This window comes from Marmota marmota, unplaced genomic scaffold, assembly GCF_001458135.2.
Source record: "Marmota marmota marmota unplaced genomic scaffold, marMar, whole genome shotgun sequence".
NCBI classification, from domain to species: Eukaryota; Metazoa; Chordata; class Mammalia; order Rodentia; family Sciuridae; genus Marmota; species Marmota marmota.
The window spans coordinates 20,620,853-20,632,517 of NW_026000221.1; the positions used below are offsets into that span (position 1 = coordinate 20,620,853).

General features: G+C 52.8%; 1 protein-coding gene across 1 annotated transcript in view; it reads left to right on the forward strand.

Moving 5' to 3' along the window:
* Cngb1 (cyclic nucleotide gated channel subunit beta 1) overlaps window positions 1-10,562 on the forward strand; it is a 64,583-nt gene extending 54,021 nt beyond the window's left edge. Inside the window, 2 exon segments of the mRNA XM_048792016.1 lie at window positions 4,590-4,809; window positions 7,766-10,562. Coding sequence (XP_048647973.1) covers window positions 4,590-4,809; window positions 7,766-8,059 — 514 coding nt within the window. The 3' untranslated portion in view covers window positions 8,060-10,562.
* Window positions 10,563-11,665: the final 1,103 nt, after the last annotated feature.

Genomic DNA, 11,665 nt, shown 5'->3' on the forward strand with positions numbered 1-11,665 from the left:
TTATAAATTTTTTATTTTTATTTTTTAGCAAAGCAGGGCTTTGCTTTCAGATCCTTAAGATTGGGCTTCAAACTGAGCAGCAGAGGCAGTACCCGGTGGTAGAAAGCCCAGAATAGACTTGGGAGTCCAATGAGGCTCAACTCCCTTCCATGTGAGTTACTGGCTGTGTTTCTTTAGGAAAGTTGCTAAACTTTTCTGGTCTCAGTTTTTGCCTCTGTAAAATAAAGGTGACCACCCCTGACTTTGCTGTTGTGAAGATTCAATAAACCAGGGGGCAAGAGCATCTCTGTGGGGTGCCTGGCAGGTGCTCGCTTCATGATGATAATCTTCGGGTTCCCCTTTTTACCCATTGAATTCTCCCTCAAGTTTTTCATTTGGAAAAAACCATCGAGGAACAGCACAGAGAGGTCAGAGGAAGGGAACAAGTCACCAACAACCATTCATCCAGCACAGAGTTCTAGGCCCTGGGGACACAGCAGGGATCAAAGCTCACATTCTACTCAGGGCGACTGACAATGGAAAAATGGGTGTTCTGGGAGGTGTCAGCTGTGGTAGGGGCCATGAGAAAATAAAGGCCATGTGCAGAGACAGAGGAGATGGAAGGGGCTATTTGAGACAAGCTGGGCCAGGGACACGAGTCTCAGGAGGCGGCATTTCAACCAAGACTTGCACAGAGGGAAGGGGGAAGCTGGGAGTGTTTTCCGCAGGGTAAAACATTCCAGGCAGGAGGAATGGCATGTGCAAAGGCCCTGAGGTGGAGCAACCTCCGTGTGTGGGCAGAGAAACAGCAGGAAAATGGGTGTCGCTTGATGTGGGATCAGAGAAATGGAGGGAAAGAGATTGTGTGGGGCCTTGTAGGCAATGACTTGGCAATGGCTTTGGCTTTTACTCTGAGGAAGACAGGAGCTGTGGCATGTGGTAGAGCCAAGCCGCCCACCTCACGGCAGCCTGGACGCAGACAGACAGCTTACATACGGCAGAGTCGCTTGATGTGACAGGTGTTTACAGGATTCCTTTGGCAGCTTCAAGGTGAAAGGAGGCAGGGCTGCTACTGAAGCATCACATGCATCTGGCGCCGAGGCCCCTGGGGAAGGGAGCTGCCTGTAACTCAGCATATCTGGCTGCACTCAGGAAGCCCACCTGGGCCCTGCCATGGGCCAGTGTACTAGAACTTTCCTGACCTGATCTGCCCACTGTCCCTGTCACAGCAGGTGTACAAACCAGCTCCTCCTCTCCCGGGGGCAGAGAAGTGGAGGAGATCCTCATTCTCACCATTTCCACTCTACAGTCTCCACTCACTCATTTCCTGGGTACCCCAAGATTGGCGCTCACGGGCTTCAGTCAGGACATGCCCAGAGTGACCAAAAAACTTGGGTCACTCAAAATGCATGTTCCCAGCTGAAGTCAGATGAGGGGACCCTCTGCCTCCCTGTTGGCGCTCAGCCCTGTTACAAAACACCTGGGATGAGCAACCCGTGAGGAGCAAGGACTTATTTTGGCTCATGGTTTCAGAGGGTCCAGCCCGTGGTCCCCTGGCCCGGTGGCTTTGGGCCTGTGCTGAGGCAGAACACTGTGGCCGTGTGGTAGAGCCAAGCTGCCCGCCTCATGGCAGCCTGGTCGCAGACAGACAGGCAGACAGAGAGAGAAAGGGCAAAGGCTTCCCTGCCTCTTCAAGGCCACACCCCCAATAACCTAACTTCCTTCCCCTAGGCCCCGCCTCCACAGGGTTCCACCACCTCCAATAGCTCTGCAGGCTGGTGCCCAGGCCTTGAGCACAGGGGCCTTCGGGGAACATTTGAGATCTGTGGTCATTTCAGGGCCACTTTTTTCAAATTGTGTTTGTGCTCTTCGTTGGTGACTTTGCTGTTTAAAATGGTCCCCCAGCACAGGGCCAAAGTGCCACTGCTGTGTTCCTAAGCACAGGAAGGCCGCTGTGCGCCTGCACAGAAAGTAGGTGTGATGAGCTTCGCTCAGGCCTGAGCCCGGCACCGCTGGCTGTGGTCAGCACTGATGAGGCCAATGTCACTCATAAGGGAGGCCGTGGACTGGCGGTTGACAACGCTGTGGTGAGAGGTTCCGGGGCCTCACCTGTGTTTTCTGGGAGCTTTGGTTTCGTATTTGCTGATTCAGGGTCTGCAGACACCTTACTGAACAGGATTCTCGCAAATCGTGCAATTCAACTGTCCACGTCTGAAACTGCCTTCAGGGCCCCTGCTCTGTCTCCCTGTCCCTCCCCCCGCAGAGGAACACGTCTCAGGGGCACAGTTGGCTCCCTGTCCCTCTGGAGGGGAAGGTGAGCTATTGGCAATGAGGAGGGCCCTCGCCAGGGCCGTGAAGGGTCCCTGTTCCCTACAGTGTCCCCAAGACCCTCCCAGACTGTGGGGTGGCAGAGGAAGGGAGAGGGATGAGACCAGGGCATCCCCATCCCTCAGAGTGGCTGTCCCCTGCCTTGGGACAGGCCAGCTTGGAGAACTGGGAGATGACTCTGCCCATCAAAGGAGAGACTGTCTGAGACCCACAGACACCTGAGTTGACGAGGTCCACTCAGGGGATTCTGTCTAAGACCCCCACTTCACAGACGGGGACCCGAGGCCCTAAGGAAGTGGGGCGCCCACGGTCCTGGCCTGGCCACTCCAATTCAGGGGCTAAAAGGTGTGCTCGGGGCCCCTTTCCCAGAGCAGTACTTCGCCCTAATGAACAGGAAGCTCATCCACCGATGATGAGGACAGATGTCCTCACTCTGGAACGTCCCCAAGGCCAGCACGGTGTTTCGGAACAGGGCCAGCCACTATCGATCGGCAAAAGTCCTATGGAGAGCGCCTTTGTGTCCTTCCTGTGGACTGCCGAGCCATGAACTATGGACTCAATAACCCAGGTGACGGTGCCAGGCCGGTCTCTAAGAGGCCCCGATGAATCGCCATGTTGGTGCCCTCCGGGGGGAGCCCAGTGAGAACATGCAAATCTTGGGCAATTAATATCAACACCCACAATTTAGACCCTCGGCCTCTGATTAGAGGAGCAGCTGGGAATGGCCTCATTTTTAAACAAACAAGTTGCGCCGGAATGCTGATGAGTACGCTTGCCGGCTGGTCATCTGGGCCAGCTAGATGGCAGGCGACATCCATTTGTTCCTGAGCTAAACCACTCAGCACATACTCGGGGCAGGAAAAATGTCTTGTAAAAGGGGGGGGTGCTGTGTTTGATGGAAAATTCTATCCTTGCTTAGAGAAACAGAGTGGCACAGGGCACTAGATCCGGACTGGGATTCTGCCTCTGCCACTTCCGAGCAACCTTGGACATGTGCTCCCCCCACGGTGGGTTTGAATTCTAGCTCTGTGGCTTCCTGGCTGTGTGGCCTTGGGAAAGTTACTCACCCACTCTGGACATCTGCATCCTCCTTTGGAGATGAGAGTCTGGGGATGGCTTATCTGGACCTGTCATCAAGGTGACAGCCAGGGCAAGGTTGCATTTCAAGTCTTCATGGGGGGAGGACCTGATTCCAAGGTCACATGATCATTGGCTGAATTCAGATCCTTGGGGCTACAGGATGGGGTGCTTCTGTGCCCACCTAGCTGTTGGCTGGCGGCTCCCTGCAGGGTCCCCAAATGTGGCTTCATCAGAGCCAGTGGGGGAGTCTCTTTGCAAGACCGAGATCCCAGTCCTGGGTAGCACCGGCAGATGAGGTTGTGGATCTTGTAAGAGCTGCATGTCTCCCTGGTCCTGCCGGACGGGGATCCCACAGAGGGGTGAGCACCAGGAAGGGGAACTGGGGTCCCAGAGTGCTGTGAAGGGGAGCACAGGGCCCAGCCCCTAGGCACTCAGGCCCCCAGGGTCTGTTTCCTGTTGCTGTGAGAATCCCCGGGCTGGGGGCGGGGCTTGGGCCTGGGTCCCAGATCTGCCCTCAGCACTGCCAAGAAGAAAAGCAATACCTGGGGGGGGGGGGGCACGGGATACAGAAAGGAGGTGTGTTTGGCTCCCAGTCTATAGGTCAAGGGCAGGGGCTCAGTGCTGGCTATGGGCTTGGCTCTGTGAGGACCCCACAGCAGATGCCATCATGATGGGAGGAGGTTGGAGAAAGACCTCACAGTAAGACAGGAAGCCAGAGAGAGAGAGGAGGGCAGCCAGGCTCCCCCTTGTATGACAACCCTCTGGGACCCGTGACATCGTTCCCTCAGTGACCTCATTACTATACACCAGGCACCCCCTCTTCAAGGTTCCACCACCTCCCAACTCTCCCAAATGAGAGCCCAACATGTGGTTCCTTGGGGGACACACTCAAACCATATCCACACCATACCACTGTCCTTTAGTGAGTCCTGTGTGACCAAAGATGAGTTACTTAACCTCTCTGAGCTCCAGCGTCCATAAGGACCTCTACATCCAGAAGACCCACCTCATGGTGGATGTTCTGATCCTTCAAGGAGGTCTGTGCATACACACTGAGCCCTGTGCTTGGCTCAGAAAAGGCGCCCCCAAGCCATCAGCCACCCCCACCACCAGCACAGAGCTCTGACCCAGAGGGACTGCACGGAGGAGGCGCCGCTCCCGCCCCAGGGTGCTCCTGATGTGAGCAGGCGGCTCTCTTTCAGGCGCATGCTGAGAAACAACAACAAGCCCAAGGAGGAGAAGAGCGTGCTCATCCTGCCCCCGCGGGCGGGGACCCCGAAGCTCTTCAACGCGGCCCTCGCTGCAGCAGGGAAGATGGGCGGCAAGGGCGGCAAGGGGGGCAAGCTGGCCCACCTCCGAGCCCGCCTCAAGGAGCTGGCTGCGCTGGAGGCCGCCGCGAGGCAGCAGCAGCTGCTGGAGCAGGTGAGGCCCTTGGGACCCAGACGCCCTGTCTGTTTCCGGTTTGTGCCAGGGAGGCCGGGGGACCTCTGAGAGTGGCACTCACTTGGTATTAGGGACCCCTACGCACAGTTTCTTTCCATCAGGCAGGACTCATTGGGTGGCCAGGGACAGGCGGCAAGTTCCAATTAGCTGAGGGAATCGGGGAGGCAAGTCATAGACAAGTTCAGGTAAAGCTGGATCCAGGAGCCCAAATGGGGCCAAGAGGATCTCACTACAAACCTTCTGTCGCGACGGTTTTCTTTGGTGAGGCTCCACTTCCAGGCAGGCCCCTAAGATCCCATCCTCCTGGTGTCCCCACTCCACCAGAGAATACCTCTTCCCCAGAGATCCAAGCAAAAGTCCCGGGACTCACTGTCCCTGGCCAGAACTGGCCCACACGACAATTTGGGAGCCATTTGGTGCAGCCAGTGGAGCGTGGTACTCGGGAGGGACCCAGGCCACATGCCCAGCCCTGGGCAGAGAGTGGCAGGATGGGGTGGGGACGTTCCCTAATGGGAAGCCCTGGTGCTGTCACGGAGGTGGAAGAGAGCATCTGGACAGGGAATGCCCCTCCCCGGGGTCAGGGAGAACTTCACACTGTGTCTGTGACCCATTAAAAGATCTGACAGGAGCACTCCCACAGACAGGCACAGCGTGGGGCCCCCACCCCCATAAAGCTGAAGGGAATATTAAAATTAGTTCTGGGATTTTTTTTTTCTGTGACTAAAGCCAAGAATGCCAATTAGAATAATTACGTTAATTATGTCTGTTCATGACCGTCCCTTAGGGAGGCTGCCAGGGAAGGAGGTGGCCAGGGCAGGCAAGCGCTCAGTGGTGGGGCTCTCTGGGGGTACAGACAGCAGGACACATGACAGGGTTCAAGGGAGCCCGGTGAATTCCACCTCCACCCAGGCTGGTGTCAGAGTCCAGGGGACCCATCCAGGGGTCACTGATGGCAGGAGTGTGGTGAGTCTGGGGTTCTGAGATAGCCTCTAGACACAGCCACCAATGGCCACAGGTTGAAGAAAGATGCGATTGCTGAGCTCAGCAATCACCAAGGTCAAGGTTGAGCTCGGCAATCACCAAGGTCAAGGCGGAGCCCGGGCTGGGGTCATGAGCGCTGGCTGCTGTATGGGGCTGAGCGGACATGGACTCCCAGAGTGCGCTCAGTGCAGAGGAAGGCTTCAGCTGCAATGGATTCGTTGCTCCTAAGTGTCATCTCGTCACTGAGATGTAAATTAAATTTGCATGAGGGTTCTAATAAAAGGCATTTCCTCTGCAATTTAGAACAACCAGGGCAGAATGGCAGAGCACGAGGAGCTGTTAGAAGTGCAGAGATGCAGGTCGCAGGTCGAAATCCCAGCTCTGTCACCTGCTAGTTCCATGGCCCTGGGGACCCTGAGCTTTCTGCAACCCAGATTCCTCATTGTTGCCCCGTGGGGTTGTGAGAGCAAGCAGGCCACTTTGGAGACCATTTATAAGAGCATTTTGAACACGGAAAAGCACTTCACTTTAGGCTTCCTGAGATTCCCCTGGCTCTGATCAAAGCATGTGCTTCAGACGTCCCCTCTGAGCACCGTGCCCTGGAAGGGTGTTGTCCGAGTTTCGGGTGGACAGGGGAGGACGGAACAGGTGCACCAAGACAGAGGGAGCAGCAGGTCCCCGGAGCTGCCTGGTGTTCTAGGAGCACCCTGTCCCCTGGCTCACTGTTCCCTTCCTTTAAAACCCTAACGACTTGGGCGAACTTCAGGGGTCCCTGTTCCTCACAGCATGCCGGTCGCTCTCCCTTTCAATTTACAACCACTGCCTCAAGTGGGTCTCAGGCACCTGAGGACCATCTGGCCTCATCCTCTGGGGGCGGCTCCTGGTCCAGTTTCCTTCCATGTAGAAATGGATCAGGCAGCAGGCAGGCCCACAGGCAGCCACGGGGCTTCGGTTTGGTTTTTAGTTTTGTTTTAGCCCAATTCCCTAGCTGGGAGCAGTGGCCCGTGCCTATAATCCCAGCAATCAGGAGGCTGAGGCAGGAGGATCACAAGTTCAAGGCCAGCCTCTGCAACTTAGCAAGGCCCAAGAGGACTTAATGAGACCATGTCTCAAAAAAAAAAAAAAAAAAAAAAAAAACCCACCAGGATGGCCAGTGTAGTGGCACACACCTGTAATCCCAGAGACTCCCAGGAGGCAGAGACAGGAGGATGGCAAGTTCAAAGCCAGCCCCAGCAAAAGGGAGGCACTAAGCAACTCAGTGATACCCTGTCTCTAAATAAAATACAAAATAGGGCTGAGGATGTGCCCCTGAGTTTAATCTGTGGTACCCAAAAAATAAAAAATAAAATGGGCTGGGGATGTGGCTCATCCTTGGTGAGCATCCTGGGGCTCAATCCCCAGTACAAAATAAATAAACCAACCCAATTTGCTGTTGCTACACAGGCCATGGCCAATGTTGACAGGAGGAAGGACAGGCTAGGAGGAGGTGTCTGCCCTGTCCAGGAGTATGGGGTCAGCTCAGCCTAATGCCAATGGCATCCAGCCCCATCCTCCCCTGATCCAACCCTTGGGCTCCTGTGGCTCCTGCCCTCATCAGCCTCTACCCTGCCAGCTCAGGAGTTTTCTGTCTCCCCACCATCATCCACACCTGGGAGTGGGCGGGGCAGCTCGGGTCACCTCCCTCAATAGTTGCAGAGGTTTCCTGCTCTGCAACCGAGGATGTTCCAGAACCTTCCATGAAATCCAGCTGGGACTTTCTGTCCTTAAACTTCCACGTAACATATTCTGCTGTTTCTAAATAACCTCGATAAGCTGCCCTGACCGAGCAGACGTCAGCCGGGGGCACCCACCGTCCTGCTCTTTGGGCCCGAGAAGACGGAAACTAGGAGGTACCCAGACTCCTCCAGACCCCCTGGGCGTTTGTTTCTCACCGATCATCCTTTTTGAATTTCAGGCCAAGAACTCGCAAGAAGCCACAGGAGAGGGGGGCGAGGCAGGTTCTGCCGCCCAGGACCAGCCCCAGGCCCCCTCGGCCCCCTCGGCCCCCCCTGGCCAGCCTGCACCCCAGGAGCCCCCGGCCGCGCGCTCTGCGTCGCCTGCTTCCCCCAGGAAGCCCGAGGCAGGCGGGGAGGGAGTGGATGGGCCGGAGGAGCACTCGGTGCGGATCAGCATGAGCCCTGGCCCAGATCCAGGCGAGCAGTCTCTGTCCATAGAAATGCCCGAGGAGAAGAAGGAGGCGGTGGAGTGAGTGAGGGTCGCCCGCGCCCCCTCTGGCAGGTGCACCCGCCTGCCCGCTGCGCCCTGTGCAGGGCCCGGTGAGTCCGAGGACGCCTGTCCGCTTTAGTGGCCTCAGTCGAGCCAACCTTCCTGTTCCTACGATGCCTCCTGATGGACTTGGTCTTGAAATCAGCAAATTTCCATCAAATGTCGGTGTCCCCAAGCTCCCACAGTCCCGGGACCCCGCTGTGGTTTATATTTTAAAAGAACAAAATCACTTTCCGCTTTTAAAATTCATCTGCAGGTAATGAGGCTCTGGAAGCTTTTGGAGAAGTCAGGTCTGGGAGTGGGAGGGCTTCTCCGCAGGGATTCGTCCCCTTTATGTCCCCTTTATGTCAAGGGTAAGAAACAATGGTGGGGGCAGCCTGCTGTCCTTGGTGATCCTGGTCAGAACCGGGAATGCTGTTTTCCTTGGCTAGGCAGTTAAGGGACATTAAGGGACACGCAGCTTATCAGGCTGGCCCTGCATGTTCCCCGGACTACATTCAATTGCCTGTCTGACGCCATTATGTCAGAGCAGATAAGAGGGAAATGACTTGGTGGAAATGGACTTAGCGTTCCCAGGTAAAGGGCAGCCCTGTGGGAGCATCCTCAGCCTGTCACCCTGAAAAGCCCCATTTCTCACCAGCAGGGATCAGGCTGTCACTTGCCTTAGACACCCTTGCTGTAGAAATGGTGGCAGCGACTTGGATTAATCCTCAAAAATGTAATCTCACAGCTGCTGACACCACTTAAATCCCTGAAGTCTCTCCAGATCATGTCATGTTTATATGATTAAAAAAAAAAAGCAGAAAGGGTTATTCAGTCCATGAATATTTATCAAGGGGATTTTATTTGCATACCGAATGGCTCTTGGGGGAGCCCATGACTAAAAACAAAATCTGGTATCGAACCATTTGTTTCCACCACCAGCAACCGTGAACCTGAAGGGCCTGAATTCCAGTAGGTTCTTCCCATTTTATATCAAATGACAGGACATGGGGAGCCCCTGAAGGGACTTCCCGAAGGCTCCAAACTGTAGTATTTGTCCTTTGGCTACAAACAACACTGTGACATTTTTAAACAATTTGGGAGTTCCCAGGTGGGTCCAAGCATTTCCAAATCCCAGAGTGATGAACAGATTTATCTCATTGATGTCATGTCATGTGATCTGGCAATCATTCCACTGAACGCCATTTCACTGGTACAGCCGTTCACGACATTGAATGTAATGATGATCAGCATTATTATTCTCCTTTTAAAGGGTTTTAGTCATTTGTTTTAGTAGGTTAAAAACATTCACATGGGGCTGGAGACATAGCTCAGATGGTAGAGTGCTTGCCTTGAATGCACAAGGCCCTGGGTGCAATCCCCAGCACAAAAAAAAAAAAAAAAAAATTCACATGGGTACAAAAGGATACTCAGGAAAAATGATTGATCCTATCCCTGGCTCCCAGCCTCCCTGGAGCCCTCTTTGGGAGTAATCACTGTTGTCAGCTCCCTGTGTATCCTCTCAGAGATATTTTATGCTTATGCAAGTAACTATGTATATTCATAATGTGCAATCTGATTGTCACGTACAGGGGCTGCCGGTGAGCTCGGTGGTGGGAGACTTACCTGGCATGAGCAAGGCTCTAGGTTTCACCCCAGCACTGGAAAAAATCTTGTATGGACCTAATTTCACTGGCATAGTCTTTTTAAATGGGGAAGGCCTGGGAGTTTAGGAGGATTTCTTCCCTTACCCTCATTTATCATTCCCATATTCGCACCACATCTTCTAAGACCCAAGCACAGAGAATGCTTCCACTCTTAGCAAGTTATTTCTGATCTTCACAGAAGGTAAACATATTGCTCTTCTGTAGACGGCAAAATGTTTCAATGGCACCTTCAGTGTGAATCCTGTTTTATAAGGAATCTTTTGTATGTGAATGTTCTTCTTTCTTTAGTTGTCAATCCTTGACCATGTACTGCTTATTATGTAAAACAAGAGATTCTTACCGTTCTCAAGAATTGCCCTGGAAAGAAATTGATTTTGAAGTGAGATGAACAGTGCCTTAATTACTTCACTGAGCTATCTTAAATCAAATTCAACACTTTCCCAAAACCTGGATATTCGATCAATTGAGTTCAAGACGGGCATTATTCTCCAAATTGAATTGGACTGTTGGTTGCTGAGATATGAACGGGACAGCTCAGAAACAGTGTCATTGTACAACCGAGGAATTCTAGGACCTTTATCTGCGAATGTTGAATCTGTGCATTTTGAATGTCTCAATATTTCCTGCATTTTGGTAGAAAATGAATAGCAAGTTATTTTTTTCAACTACATAAATATTTTAAACCAAACCAAGAAACTGTTTAAAATTTCATAATCAAAATGTGTTCAGCTATCAGGAATATTATAATCTGTTTCCTTAGTAAACATGAATACTTCACATACACACTTGGGCTTTCAGATTACAGCGCATTTTAATTAAAGTATTTAGACAAATGTTCTTGGCCCTTGGATTCATTTTAAAAGCCGGCTGTGTGTGACAGCACCTCCGTGAGCGGTACTAAGTGAATCTCCTGGCTCAGGCGCCCTTGCTCATCTCCCACTGACATCTTTGGAGCCATAATCCATCCTTTATTCTGTCTCTGGGGTGATGTCCTTATCAAACCCCCACGGCCCCTGGAATTCTAAGAGTCTCGAATGGACGGCCTTTTTATGTCTGGTCTCAGCAAACCAACTGTTCACAATTTCCCCAGCCAGTCTGTTCCATGACACAGTGTGCTCCTGAACACGGGCTGTGGATTCAGACCGTCTGGCTTCCAATTCCAGCTTGACTCTGAACCCCGATGATGGCATCTATGAGATGAGGATAACACACTGTATCACACAGGACCACTGTGATGATCTGATCCAGAGGGCACTGCCAAGTCTGAATGGGCATGAGGAATAAAACCAAAGAGACACCCGCTTACTCTGCTGCAGAGGAGACTGGAAGCCACCCCCGCCCCAGGTCTCTCTCTCCTCTAAATTCTGCTTCTGAATTATACACACAGAATGGGACTGATCTCCTCTTTCTTGAAATTTTACAAGAGTTTGTACAAAGGGCTGGGCATGTGTTAATTATAACACTATAAATCACGGTTTTCCCTACCAACGTTAACGGTTTAACTCACTCTCACATGAAACAGAGGCTAACACACTCCCTACAAGGCTTCCTCTCCTGGGACGCTAGGCATGTGACTTGTGCATTCACACAAGGCCCATGTCAGAAGGACTCTGTGTTGGAAATTAATAATTTTTGAACAAGTCTTGCATTTTTATTTGCACTGGGCCCACAGAATGACACAGCCTGTCATGGCTAGATAAGGAAGCCACCTGGTATCTGAAAAGGCCCGTGGGAGAGGGAGGCAGGGGTGTCTTTTCTGCCTCCAGCTCCTGCCTCCCCTCCCTTCCCCTTGGGAAGATTTCCTTTGGGTCACGGGTGGACCTCAGCTAGATTCTGTTTGCTAAGAATTCAACTCTTGACAGCGATTGCCACCTAACTCCTTGCTATCAGGGCACTGGTTTAGCTTTGGGCAACAACACAGCCACCCTCAGGAGACGAAG